The 14,878-nt window shown below is 46.3% G+C and overlaps 1 protein-coding gene across 4 annotated transcripts in view; it reads left to right on the top strand.

The window, feature by feature from the left end:
- Positions 1-1,814: 1,814 nt before the first annotated feature.
- Positions 1,815-14,878, top strand: part of RASGRP1 (RAS guanyl releasing protein 1) — a 79,963-nt gene continuing 66,899 nt past the window's right edge. The window contains exons 1-2 of one of the 4 annotated variants that reach the window (XM_059056963.2): positions 1,815-2,204; positions 6,652-6,833. In XM_059056963.2, coding sequence (XP_058912946.1) covers positions 2,170-2,204; positions 6,652-6,833 — 217 coding nt within the window. In that variant the 5' untranslated portion in view covers positions 1,815-2,169. The remainder of the gene's footprint in view (positions 2,205-6,651; positions 6,834-14,878) is intronic. The other 3 variants (XM_067028943.1, XM_067028942.1, XM_067028941.1) reach the window with 3 other exon arrangements.

Below are 14,878 nucleotides of genomic sequence, written 5' to 3'. Positions count from 1 at the left end.
GTGTCATAATTTAATATTTATTAAATATCCAAATGTTCCTTCTATGTGTATGGCTGTGACTGAGGACTTGGTTCTATTACACAATGTTCATGAGGATTCTCTGGAGAAATTTCTTACTGCTCTCAGGATCAAAAGAGTTGATCTTCTCTTGAGCAATTTTTTTTTTTTTTTGTCTTGCATGTGACAGAAATTGAATTTTACACAAGTCTTCCCTTTTGAACATGACTGCTAGAAATCCAGGAGACAAATCTTTGGTCCCACTTGTAGCAAGTGTTTTGGACTCTATGGGATGCATTAAAAAAAACCATTCATTTCTGGCTCCATTTTATGTACTTTAATTTTCATTTCATACACTTCTTTTTGTGAGTTACACACCTTTGTAAGCTATCTTGAACGGTTTGTTGTGTTTACGATGGTGGCATATACGTATGAGGCTTTAAGGTCCAGAACATTATGGCTGGGAAGGGACTTTTTTTTTTTTTTTTAATTAATTCATTTATTTATTTATTTTTGGCTGTGTTGGGTCTTCGTTTCTGTGCGAGGGCTTTCTCTAGTTGCAGCAAGCGGGGGGCCACTCTTCATCGCGGTGCGCGGGCCTCACTATCGCGGCCTCTCTTGTTGCGGGGTACAGGCTCCAGACGCCCAGGCTCAGTAGTTGTGGCTCACGGGCCTAGTTGCTCCGCGGCATGTGGGATCTTCCCAGACCAGGGCTCAAACCCGTGGTCCCCTGCATTGGCAGGCAGATTCTCAACCACTGCGCCACCAGGGAAGCCCGGAAGGGACTTATTAATGTGACTAGAGTTAGGGCATGTGACACTGATAATGGGTATGTTATTAGGACAATCCCACAGCGATTACAGGGAGTCAGCCAGATCTCAGCCCAGGTCGTAGTTCTCTCTGCTGTGTACTAGTTGTGTGATGGGAAGCATATCATTCTCTAACCCTTCATTTTTTTCATCTTTAAAACAGTGACCTCTGGGGGCTTCCCTGGTGGCGCAGTGGTTGAGAATCCGCCTGCCGATGCAGGAGACACGGGTTCGTGCCCTGGTCCGGGAAGATCCCACATGCCGCGGAGCAACTAAGCCCGTGAGCCATGGCCGCCAGGCCTGCGCGTCCGGAGCCTGTGCTCTGCAACGGGAGAGGCCACAACAGTGAGAGGCCCGCATATCGAAAAAAAAAAAAAAAAAAAAAAAAAAAAAAAACAGTGACCTCTTGGTATTTGGGGGAGACGGCGTACATGAGGAATGTACAGAAAGCACTTAGCACAAGGTGCTCAGTCAACATTAGCTATTGCTGTCATCACTATCTTTTCGGCAAGCAGGGGTAGGCAGCCATTTCTGACCAGATCTGCCGTCAGAAAGTCCTCCCCCGCCCTGACCCCCTCTCTCCCATATCCACAGACGCCAGGCAGCTGTGTCCCGCCTGACCTGCAGCGCACCTGCACACTCGCTGCCTCCCGCAGGGTGCCAAGCACGTATCTCCAGACCAGTCTTGTTAATTGCTACCAAGAAGACACCCAAAGACACAGGCTAAGGCGGACCCACAACCGTGTATTCGTTCTTTACCCCACCCCCGACTCTGAGCTCTGATATATACCAGAGAGGCCTGCGAGGGGACGAGGCGTCTTCGGGAGACTGGAGTGAAATTCGGGAAGGTGGGGGCGGGGGAGGGGGCGTTGCCCCGAGAGCCGCCAGGTGAAGCCGGTTTCCCCCGGCTCCCAACCCCTCTCCTGGCGCTGGTTTGGTGATATCCAGGGCACCTGGAGCCTCCCCGCCCTTCCAGCTCCCCTTCCGACTTCAGCCTCGGGCCGGGAGAAGTAGCCGCCAGGGGTAAAGGGCGAGATTGGAGGGAGGCGCAGGCCTCCGGGGACTACCGAGTAATGGGGGCAGGTTTCGGGGAAGAGCTGAACAGCGCCACACATTTCCTCGGCGATAACATCAGCGCTTGTCAGGTGGTTGGAGCCGGCGTGTGTGCGCGCGCGCGCAAGGAGGAGGGCGAGGGGGCGCGCGCTCACACAAAGTTTGTGCTTGCGGGTTCGCCGCGGTCGGGCGTCCTGGGCGAAGAGGCCGGGGCGGAGGGGCCCGGCAGGCGGTGGTGGCGATGCGCCGCACCCCGCCGAGCCCGTCCCGCCGCGCTGGGTGAGGCGTCTCCTGGAGCGCGGCCGCGGCCATGGGCACCCTGGGCAAAGCGAGAGAAGCTCCGCGGTGAGTAGGGGCGTCCGTTTCCTTTCTTGAGGCGGGGGCCACAGCGCGCGCGGCCCCAGGACCTCGCCGGGGTGCGAAGTGGCGTGGGGGAGCGGCACGGCGCCGCCTCCTCCGGGAAGTTGCGGGCCCGGGGTGCGGACGGCGGCGCCCGGTCGGGGTCTCGGCCGAAGTCGGGGGAGACGGGCGCGAGGGACTGACGAGCCCGCAGCGCCCTGCGCGTCTCGCACGATAGACTGGGGAGGGAGCCGGGCTGTGCGGACGCGCGGCCAGAGTTGGCCCGGCGAGCCCCGGAATCGCGCTTAGCGACCTGGTACCCCGGCGCCGGGCCCCTGGAACTCCCACTCGCAGACTTTCCGCGCCCCCTGCACCTGCCGCAGCTCCGGCAGCGCCACCTGGCGGACCGTCCGGCCCTGCGGACGTCGGGCCGGACCCAGAAGGCCAACTGCCTTTGCCAAGAGTGCACAGGGGTCAGTGAGCCACATAACCACCTGGGTGGAAACCTGCACTCCCCTCCACCCACCGTGACCCTAGAGACATGTTTTAGGAGGGTCTTGGGGGTGACAGAAGATGAAGGAAAAGTGACCGTGAGTGAAAAAGCTATTGGCAGGAGAAGGAGGCTTGGAGGGACCGAGCAACTTTGAGTTCGTCCCCCAAAGAGCTAGAACTGGACAACTTCCTGGCAACAGCCTGGGCTCAGCATAGGGCCGGGAAAGCTATGCTCTTCCCACCTCCATCCACGCAGACTCTGTTGCTCCTGGCCGTGCCCAGTCGAGGCAGGAAGCGTTGCCCTGCTGGACCTTATGGATCTAAAAGTTCTTGGTCCTTTATGCCCTCCCCCACCCCGTCCTGTACCGTGAAGGTCCAGCACTTTGCCTTGAACCGGACTGAGGGGAGGAGCTTCAGTACATTCAGCTGTGTCTGTATTATGGGAATGGGGAGAGGACAGGACTGGAAGAAATCCTCACTAGAATTCTAGCCAATAAAAGCCATCTTCCACTGCAAAGAAAGTTGTGGAAGCTTCCGTTCGTTCTCCTTGTCCATTTCATCCCTTACTCTTCTGGGCTGAGTTTCATGAAAAGTTCAACCCGAAATTGTGACCTCCACTGAGATACCTGAGGCTGGAGTGGATTGCACCTGAACCACTTCAGAGTTTTGACAGTGTCCTTCAGCAAACTGGATGAGGCCTTAGCCAGTTTTAGCCTCAGGAAACACTTTCAAGTTGTTCTCTAGGGTGCTTTTTTTTTTTTTTTTTTTTTAATACTTGAGGGAGCTGGTGAGGAGACATTTGCCTACTTTCCTTTAAAAATACATATGCCTTTGCAGACTTAGAGGCGAATGCATTCTATGTCTAAAATAAAGCATTTTATAAATCCTTATCTACAGCCATTTCACCAGAAGAGAATGATTTGAAGTTTTGTCACATAGCAGCCAGTCAAGAGACTCCACAGCAAAATTGCCCAGTTTCCTAGGTTATGGTGCACATAACCCCCATCTTCCTGACCTCTCAGGATGCCATTTGGGTTTTAGCAGTTTCTCTTCTTGGTTTCTCCTGCCCAAGCCCTCTGAGTCTCAGCGGCCTCCCCACCCACTGCATCTCACCCTCCCTTCCCCGTCCCCTAAATATGCCCTTCAAGTTCATTCTTTCTGCTTGTATTTTACCAGTCCCTCCTAGTTCTGATAAAAGCATCTACCTCTGAGAATCACCTCCTGCACCAATGTGGTTTCCCCTACAGATGACACTAGGAAACATTGCCAGAATTAGAGCCAGGGCAGTTTTTGGAGTCCTGAATGGTTGATGCTACCAACTGAGGGAGAAAATGGAATTTTCCCTGGATTGGCCAGATGAGAGACAGAGGTAGACACGCACATCCCGGCCCCAGCGGGAAGAGCTGTGTGTGGAGACAGCCTCCAGTTGCCGTGGCCTCTTCTCTTGGGGCTAAGGAGAAGTAATATGGAAGGCCTAAGAGAAAAAGAGGCTTCTAACAAGAAGGACTTTGTTTTCATCTTTCCCGAGTCTGCCTTGGGTAGAGGTCTTAATGGTGAAGAGGCAGCAGCTAAGGCCAAAAGCTGACTTATCCCAACACTGGACAACCAGTGCCAGGTTTAGAGAGTCATCACTGCTTCTGTGGAGGGAAGAGAGCATGGCATGGACACAGGAGGCTTGGCTTCTACCTGGCTCTGCACTGGTGCCCAGTCACATTGCCCTTCCGAGCCCAGACCTCCACATGTATGGGTGAAGGGCTTGGAGAATGACCATGGAGGGGCCATCCAGCTCTGGGGTCTGAGGACTTTTGGGGACCTGAAAAAGAAGTAGGACCCAAGATTCAGCCTTTATGTTATCAGCTATGCTTTTGGAGGTTTTTACTTTTGTCTTAAGTTGAATTGACCTTTTCAGCTCCTCTTGCTAATTCTGATGTAGTGAAAGGTGCATAGTCCCAGGCACAGTAAATATTTATTAAACCAAACCAGAGAGGTGCCAAGTACAAATCCCAGATCAAGTACATATGAGTTCTACAACTTTGTCTATGTCATTTAGCCTCTTTTAGACTCAGTTTCAACATCGTGAAATGGAGATAACATCTCTCTGGGCTGTAAGCTTTAAAGACCACGTAAATCCCCAGCCCAGAGCCTGCCATATCAAAGGTACTCAATTCAGGGTGGCCATTATTTTCTTTCATTTTCAGATGCTGATCTGATCTTGGGGCTATCACAGGGCTTGGGTAAAAATCAGTAATGGCCAGAAACTTGATCAAGTCCTGTAACACCAACCTGATCTTTCAGAAATCACTGCCTTGGCTTAGCAGATTCCCAAGAGCCAGTTTCTGATTGGATTTCACTGAGCCCATCCTAAGTTGGAACAGGTGGCAGCAGCCAATGCCAGACCAGCATTCTGGAGCTACTTTGAAAGGGAACTCGAAGGTCAGGGTGTTCCCTTCACGAGTCTGGCTGTACTAAGTGGTCCCACTGTCTTTTTAACAGGGTGGTTTCCCAAAATCCATGTGTGCCCCAGCGTTTTATTTGGATCTGAGTACTTCTTCAGCCCCTTCTGGGTGAGGTTACATCTTGTCGAGAAGCTTTCCTCAACACTCCACCTAGAACTGGTTTTCCCTCCTCTGAGAACATCACACATCTTGCCCTTGACACTCACAGGACAGTTATTTAAGATTTATAGAGTTATCTTTTCTTGGTCTGGTTCTGATTCTCCAACTAGATTTTTGTATTAAGGAACTTCCAGATCACCTTCATACTACAACAGCTAACATATAATGAGTATGTTTTACAGTTTGCAAAGTACCTTCACAGACCGTCTCACTGGTCCTCTCTGGCGTATCACACATGTGTTGCTCATAGGATAAGTACTTGTTGATTAATTAATACCATCATGTGTTTATCAAATATACAGTGGTTAAAGTTATGGATCTCCGGTATATGTCTTTTCTTCATCTCCTCTTTGGTAATAAACATGAAATAGCCAAAGCCACAGTCAGGAGAGGAGAATATACTCAAAGGAGTTATCAGCAACAACACCTATCACTAGTAAACCTTCAAAGATGATAGATATGTCTCTGTATGTTATGTTTATTTTTTTAATGGAAGGAAAAATAAAATGCTTAATTAACCTACTGATATCATTTTGCAAACAACGTGACTTATACTGATGAGGTCATGACCAAAGATAAAGCTAAGTGAAAGTGACCTGTTGGGCTCTAAAGCCATTTCCAGATTCAGACTTGTCCTTTTGTATTCACTTCTGGAATAAAACTCTCATAATCAGTAAGAACTTGATAGAATATATGTTTAATGATAAAAATGACTCAGAATGATTATCAGTAATGAAAAACAGAACCAGCCAAGATTTGTGAAAAAGACAGGACTAGCTTAAAATCTAAACACCACCGCCATAACCCTCACCCCCTGCACACGGATCCTCGGTCTTTGCCTTCTCCCCCCAAATCCTTAAAGATGTTTCTGAGGCCACCTGACTTTCTACAGTAACTCTGGTGTTGCTCAAGAGGAATGAATTTAGCTGAAGATGAGACCAAACTTAAACAATTCTTGAGACCCAAGTCAGTGGTCTCAGGGCTAAAATAAAAATTTATTGCTAGGAGCTAAAAACTGCCAAGAATAGTCTTGCGTCTGCCTCTTCCTTTCAGGAACTGGAGAAAGCAGGCCAAAGCAATCCTAACCCCAGGCTGAGGAGCCCTGTTTGCAACCCTGAAGTCTCACCTTGCTATTAGTGTGAGAGATGTCTCTTTAACAGCTAACCAGTCCGTTTGGTGCCTTTACCAAGTGGGAGGGGGTATGTCTTATCAGCCCAACTCCTGGGATTAATTGTCTTATCTCTACTCCTTTCCTCTTCAATCTGCCTGCAGAGCGCGGAGCGGAGCTGTCAGTGTGTGGTCGTCCCTTGGCTGCTCTACTCTCCCTGTCTTTTCTCTTTCCCCAGGAAACCTCATGGCTGCAGAGCAGCCCCTAAAGCAAGACTAGAGGGGAAGCCCTCCAGCAGCCCCCTCCCCTCCCATCCCAGCCTGGCCCAGATCACCCAGTTCCGAATGATGGTGTCTCTGGGACATTTAGCCAAAGGAGCCAGCCTGGACGATCTCATCGACAGCTGTGTTCAATCTTTCGGTGAGTTGGCGAACTGCCCACATGCATAAAAATCGCTCTCTTACTTTGTTCTTCCTTAAAAAGTGCGTTATAGAATAGCAACCTAGATTGCATTTGGGGTTTAAAAATAGCTCTTGAGCCTTTGAAATGTTGGAGACTGTGCAGTGCCTATGGCACATGACTATGTGGGTGTAATAGGTCGTGATGAGAAGTGCGATTTAAAGCAAGAAAAGTTACTGAGGAGAGTTTGCATTTCCAATTTTCTCAGGATGGAGGTTTTTCTTGTGATGAAAAATATGATAAAATGCAGTGGTACATCTGGTGCTTTTCTGTCCTTGTGTTCTTGGGGCACACAAAGACTAGGTTACATGAGCAAACGCTGTTATCAAATAGAAATTCGAAAACCTTTGGGTCATTTGGACAATAAAGTCTTAATAATTCCCCTCACAATCTTGAGGGTGGTTGTGGAGGAATAGGAAATGACCAGGCAAGGCCAGATGTGTGTGCCTGAAAGGTACTGGCAAATGAGCAGTGTGATTGAGTATTGAGGATCTATAAAGTGAGCAGACAGACACATGGGCAGGGAGTTATCTAGGCGTGCACTCTGTCATCACCTGTACTAACAGTGAGGGATGTGCAACTTAGTGCAGCTGACAAGCAATTATCAACAAAGTTGCCCTATTTTTTTTTAATTTTGTAAGCACTGTCTTTCTTTTGATTGTTATATGTGAAGTAGTGATTGAAAAGTACTAAGTGTTTGTTCCCGTTTCAAAAAAGAAATGATGGAAAATTCATAGAGTTTCAATATCACCGGTCCCCCTCCTTGACCCTTTAGAAACCCCTCCATCTCCCACCGGGAAGCAGATGAACATGTATGTCTCAGCACAGAAGCACCAGCCAGCCCTGCCCCGGTGCATCCCAGGGAGTATAGGGGAGGCTTGATCAGATCCCAGGTAGTACAACATGCAGGAGGACTGTTAGAACTCAGAGCTAGGGATTATTCATTGGCTGGACCTGTTTAGTGCTCAGTCAAACCTTATTTGTAGAATTCAGAAAAATTGACATTTTGGAGATTCTCATTTAGTACAATTTAGCAAAACATTGAATAGTTTTGGTGGGGGATATATATATATATATGTATAGCGGATTCACTTTGTTATACAGCAGAAATTAACACACCATTGTAAAGCAATTATACTCCAATAAAGATGTTAAAAAAAAAAAAAGAATAGTTTTGGTGATTCCACCATTTGGTTTAAAGCAGCGGTTCTCAAATGTTCCTGCAAAATCACATGGAGGTTTTTTGTAAAATAGGTTGCCGGGTCCCACCCGCAGGCCGGCTGCTCTAGCAGGTCTGGGGTAGGGCCCAAGAATTTACATTTCTATCATTTTCCCAGGTGATGCTGCTGCAGCTGATCCAAGAACCTCACTTTGAGAATCACTGCTTTATTGTTTATTATAGATTTTTTAACTTGGAAAAGAGGGAGTAGTTTTACTAGTTTAGCATTAAATTTCTATTTAGTTACACTTTAGTCTTTCAGCTGAGGGTGAATTTGAGAGCAGAATGAATGGTTTTCTATTTCAAAATAATCTCTTTGGAAAATATCCATACAAGGAGATGAGCTAGAAGATGGGGGGGATGGGTGGAGGCATGGCTGTAATGAGCCATTATTCATCATGCACTTTTCTTTCACCTGGTTCCCAACTTGATAAGCTAGAAAGTTCCTCATACAGTCGTGATAGTCTTATTTACTGGTCTTTAGCAGGGCACTGTGACTATTTCATGAATAAGCATTTTGATTCTCTTTCCGTTTCACTGTTGAGGAAACAAGGTCCAACAATATCTTTATCATGCCATCTTTCTTCCTCCCCTTCCAGTCATACACTGCCCGCTCAGTTCAAGGCTGTTGCCCTAACCTTCAAATCGTCATGACGTCAACCTGGAAAATACATGACCGATTCTGAGGTCCTGCAAAATAAAAAATAACCAAGCCTGACCCACTCCCCTCAGTGAATCCTAGCAGGGCTAAAGATACTGTTTCCTGGATTATGTTGAACTGAAAAGTACCTTAAAATCCCAAAGCTATTTTAAAAAAAAACCATTGAGTCTAATAGTCTTTTATCCATTATCATGAAGTATCAGTAGCCCCTCATTAAGCCCCTAATTGCATCTGACACTCAGCTGGGCATTGCATGAGAGAATTACAGTGACCCAACCCCTATTCCATTATTCAAGCTTAGAATGCCTGAGGAATGTACCGTTTGGGGAAAGAAAAAAATGTACCAAAGACAGGGCAATGATAAGGTAAGGTGTGCAGGAAGAATAAATTCTTTAAACCATGTAGACTCTGAGTGAGGTCACGCCAAGGGTGAGGTCTTAGACCTCTGTTCAAACCCCTCCGCTGCAGGGCGTGGGAATGCTGATCGCAGAAAAGGAGCCATCACGAGGCAAGGCTTTGCACCTGAGGTCCTGCAGGGTTTCCTGCCACAGAATTTACATGAAAGAGGCGAAAAAGAAAAGACACCCTATGTCTGGAGGGAATGGGAGACGACAGTTTTGTCTGTGAATTGGACTCTGGTTATAAGTGGACGTGTCTAGTCGGGCAGGGGTGTGGAGCTAGAGCTGGGGGCCGGGGAGCCAAAGCCGGATTGTGACAGGCAACCATCCACAGTAGGACATTGCTTGTGCTCCTGGAGGTCTCCTCAGAGGTGATCCGAGAATAGTAACGCGAGCCCGATGCTTCTCTTGAAACTTACCTTACTGGTTATTTTCTCTGGTTAGTATAGAAGAGTTTTTGCTTTAGAGTAAAACAATCTAGCTTAGTTTTTTGTTCATGAGTTTAGAAGTCTTCTCATTTGAATACCTATGGAAAGAGAGGGAAATAGCACTAGCAAAGTGTGGGGAAAGATTTTTTATCAGGGGTAGTGGGGCGGGGGTTATCTCTCCCTTCAGGCTCAGGTTTCAGCCACTCCTCCCAACAACTTGAAAAAAAAAAGGGGGGAGGAAATAATACCTCTTTTGAACACAAAGACTGACTAATTAGTCCATTTACTTTTTACTACTGTCTCAACCTCACCTTGGTGCAGATGCTTTGAAGAGGTTTGAACTGGCTACAGCTGTGCTGTCCAGTATGGCAGCCGCTACCCACCTGTGGCTATTTATGTAGACATTTTAATTAAAATTAAGTCAAATGTAAAATTTAGTTACTAAGCTTCACCAGCCATAGTCCAAGTGCTCAATAACCACAAGTGGTGCCTGCTGCTGGACAGAGTAAATAGAAAATATTCCCTTCTTTACAGAAAGTCCATTGGATAGCACTGGCCTGGGTAGATGGTTGACCGGAAGGGGAAAAGCAGTGTGGGATTTGCATTTTTCTAGCAGCTCCAGCTGATAGTGTGAATACTGTCTAAGGCATCCTGGGCATTTGGCAGTCTGTACTGATGGCTCTCTCTTTAGTATTATTAACCATTAATTACCACCCACACTGTTTTCAGAGGAAGGACTTATTACAAGGCTGTTAGGGATGGGTGGCCAGCACGTACAAATTAAGGCCTCTAGCAAGCCTCCCAGTGCCACATACAAGGTTACAGATCTGTGATTAGAAATTCAGAGCCTTGAGTCATAGTGCGTTGCTTTCACCATGAAACAACCCACTCCCACCTTCTGTTTTAATCAGAGGTCATGCTTTACATTGTCACCGTATTATTGCTTATTAATCCACTCTTCCACTGAGCGTAGTGAGGCAAATCATCACAACCCTGGTACGTTTCTGTCAAATGTATGTGAATCACACCATCTGTTTCAGAGGTAGGAAAGACCTATGAGATCATCTGGGCTTTTTATAATGTTTTCACTTTGTAAGAGGGCTGCCAGCTTCGAGGGCTGAATGGAAGGCTTCAGATGTCCCAATTCTGCCCCCCTCTGAGTGCAAGACAACTTCTGAGAGCCTCAGAAAGAAAACTGCAAACATGTCCCAGCAAGGGACCCTCAGCAAGCAGCCCTCCTGCTCCCAGGTCGAGTGTGGGAAGAAACTCAACATCTTTGTCTTACCGGACAGCGAGAAAGGAAACACAGCTCAGCTAGTATCTTATTTATGGTGTGTTGTTTATTTCTTTCTTGGAGGGCTATATGTATTGATTTTCTTTTAAACTCAAAACAACTCTAAAATAGGTCAGGTATTAGTGTCTCTACGGACAGAGGAGACAATAAGTGGAGCCTGTGAGAACTGAAACAACTTGCCTCATGCCCCCAGCCCCCCAGCCCAGTCTAAAGAGAAAACACGCCCCCAGAAGCCTCTTGAAAGCTGAGCTGGGCGGTGCTTAGGTCCTTCTCCTAGGGCAAGCTCCCTTCACTCGGGGGGAGACCTGCATGTCGCACAGGATAGGTCTGCACTCTGTGCCCACAGTCTACAGGCCTGGTGTCTCCCAGATTAGAAATTAAACTCCATTCAATGTAGGAAACGTTTATTGGACCCCATCTATATACCAGATATCTGCTTGAAATTCTCTCAAAAGAATTCTGAATTAATTAAAATTAGTGTGTGCATTGTATCTCCCAAACGAGAAAAACCTGCAGACTAATAGGTATATTTCCCGTACCACTAATAGATGTATTTCCTGCAGTTGGATGTTAAAAGCATTGTTTATTAAGGGTAAAACACTACATCTATTTTTAAAGTTAGATCCAAAAAAGGCAAACACACACTTGTTGGGACTATTGTTCCCTCCATGGCAGAGGGAAGATTCAGTGTTCCTCAACACTCTGCAACTTAGTCTGTGCACCAAAGTCAAGTGCCCAGAGGCAACAAAAGCACAAGACCAGACGCCAAGGGCCATGATGTTGAAGGTCAATCAGACCCAGGAACCAGCAACTTCAAGGAACAAAGCCAAGTGTAGAGTCAGGAAGGCGGGCCATTGTGAGGACAGGCCCTTTGGGAAGAAGACCACAGCTGTCCCAGCAGCCTCCTCAGTGCAATCTCCCATCTCTGGGAGTCATGGTTACAAGATTTCATATGGCTAGGATGGTCCTTGGGACACCCACGTCCTGAGCCTCCTGGGGTGTCAGAGCAGCTCCCGGGCATGACTGTTCTTAGCCCTCTGGAGTGAATTTGTATTCTATGATTGGGATGCTGTATATTGCAAGGAGCCTCCTTGCTGCATCTTTGATAGGCTGCCATGTCTGCCCTCTCCAGGTGTGAGGTACAGTGACTAGAGGGAATTTCCCATCTCCTCCTTTCTTAGGCCTGGTGGTCTGGGCCTTTACCTGAATTGGCCCCATTCATCTTCACAACAACTCTGTGAGGTGGATATTATTTTGCTCTTTTAATTAACAGGTAATTGAAGCTCAGGAATGTTAGTAACCTGTGGAAAGTGGCCAAACTCATTAGTGGGAGAGCCGCTGAGATCTGAACTCTGACACTCCTGTTCTCTCCACTCTACCAGAGGTTCTCCAACTTCAGCATGAACAGTCATCCTTGTGGGGTGTGTTCAGCATTCAGGTTCCTGAGGGTCAACTCCAGAGCTTCTCATTCAGTCGTGGTTTTGAAGGAGGTGACCCTACAAACTGATTTTGAGAAATACCATCCTACAACACACTTGCTTCTTGGACGTCTCAGAGCATTTTCTCAGGCTTTCTAGGGAAACACGGAAAACTTGAAGAATACAAATCCTCTGAAAAACGATAGATCAAATAGGTTTTCAACTATATGAACTAGACAATCACGAGGCGAAGCCAGTGTCCTGGGCATCTCTAAAGCAATCAGTCCAGATCTAACTAGAGAGAGGCCTGCCTTTGAGCAGGTTTGCAACTCTGGGCCCACTTCTGTCAGATTTTCCTGCATTTCTATCCCTTCTCAAATGCAGGAACTCTTTTGAAAACTTCCCGCCTGTCAGTCTTTTGGCCTTGGAAATAAATGGAAAGTGGTGGTCGATTATTACTATGATTTGGTTCCTTGCACTCAAAGGCAGCATTCCCAATGTGCATTTCCACCTTTAAGCCACGCTCAGACCCGTTTACTGTGGTGCTGGGGGCCTGGCTTCCTAGCGTATGCCAGTTCCCCATGGGTCAGAGACCCAGAAGTAGTGGCTTAGCTGAGGGAACTGGAGAGGTGCTCGTCTGAGTACGTCTTCCAAAGTGCTGCTTTTGCAGCAGACTTTTTAAGGCCCTGTATTGACACGAAGGTTGTTAAGTCCGTGATGGAAACACATTAGGAAATAACGTGAAAGCAAAAATGGTGTGTTCAGTTATTGGCTGTGGTTGGCAGTGAGACCACCAGGGAAGGTGATCTGAAGTGCAGACCCACCCCTGTCCCACCTCCTGTTGGTAGGACCTGCCTGCTTCTGCCTGGAGCTGTTACAGCTGCTGGACTTGGTGCCTTGGTCTGCAGGTAGTTTGGGCTGCCAGCTAGTTGGGGTTGTCCTAGAGTGGTTATGAGGAAGACAGCAGGGAAAGCAGGGAAAGAAGCAGGGTCAGCTACGCACGTCCTACGCAGATGCACAGGGCACACTTGATGCTCTCACAGTCTTGAAAGTCTTACTCTGTGAGAGCAGGTTGTTATATCATCAGGAGTTTAGCAGGCCAATTGCTAAATACAGGCATCAATAAAAATTAAATTATATGAACTTACAGTTATATTAAAAATAAAAATAAACCCTCAAAATTCATCATTTCCTAGTGCATTACCACATTTTACTGTCATCCATCTTCTTGAGATGGCCATTGTGTCTGTACGGTACAAAAGCTATATAGTGATATGCTATACATGTATAGCACGTACGTATCATACATATACATATAGTGGTGTGGAGATAGCTGCGTCTCTTCCCAGTTCCGTGGTCCGTGAAGTCACGCCAGGAGCTTGACGTTCCCTCTGTTGGGAGTATTTATTCCAGGGAAATGGGCAAACACTACCAATCGGGTTCTTCTCGACCCCACCCCTGGAGAGGCCATCGTTAAGCATTTACCAGCACCTTCTCCCAGCTACAGAGGATGCTTACACGGCAAAGGGCAAAGTCGGGAAAGTGAAAACTGGAAATTTTACTTTGTGTTAACCTGTGTAGGAGAAAGTATTATTTGCCGTTGTTTTGCTACTTTCATCTAAGTATCTTATAAAACAACTCTCCGTGTGTTCTTCAAAGAGAAGCAACCATGTATCTTACAGATAAGGAGTCATATATCAGTGAAGTTGAGAAATTTTTTTGAAGTGACAGATCTGTGGTCACAAGAGGGGAAGGGCACTGGGGGCACGGTGAAAGGGGTGAAGAGGGTCAATTGTATGGTGACAGATGGTAAGTAGACTTTTGGGGGGTGATCGCTGTGTAGTGTGTATACAAATATTGACTTATAGTGTTGTACACCTGAAACTTATGTAACAGTAAAAAGAAAAAAAATGTCACAGTGGAAATTTTAAGACTGAGAGATTCTCATTTTGGAGTCAGAGTTATTCTGTGTTTTTGTTTTTTTAATTTACCTCCTCTAAAAATTCTCCATGATTAAACTTTTCCTTATTTCTGATCAACTAAACCTCAATTTTGTGACTTTTGTTCTTCATTAATGCATTAATGCTAGCATTATATGCTGTCTTCGTTTCTGATTCCATCTGTTTAATCGTTTGCCTTCATTTCTCTCTATGTGGTAACAGGCACTATTGATACATAAAACCAAGCTTTTGTTGAGTGTGTTTTCATAAGTTTGTTTGCTAACTATATTTCTAATTTTGTGAGCTGTCCATATCTTTGCTTATTTATCACTTGTTTAATGTTGTTATTATTAGAGGTTATGAAAGCTTTTTGTGGTTAAAAAAAAAAAAAGCCTGTTAACTCTTTGATTGGCATTTGCTACAGGCATTTTTTTCCTCACTGTCATTTCAGTTTTTATGTTGTTTTGGGGACATTAATGAAATATTACATTTTTATGTAGTTAAATTTTTCATTTTTCTTTCTCTTTTCCTTTTTAACTCTAAACTTGAAAAAAAATCCCATTCCAAAGATTTCGTGACTATTCCATTGTCATTTTAATAAAAGTTTTATTAAATCCATTGTATGATATAATTCCATATTCCACTATT

The sequence above is a fragment of the Kogia breviceps genome, chromosome 3 (genome assembly GCF_026419965.1).
Source record: "Kogia breviceps isolate mKogBre1 chromosome 3, mKogBre1 haplotype 1, whole genome shotgun sequence".
NCBI classification, from domain to species: Eukaryota; Metazoa; Chordata; class Mammalia; order Artiodactyla; family Physeteridae; genus Kogia; species Kogia breviceps.
Note: the sequence above shows the minus strand (reverse complement) of the source record. Positions and strands in the feature narration are given on the sequence as shown.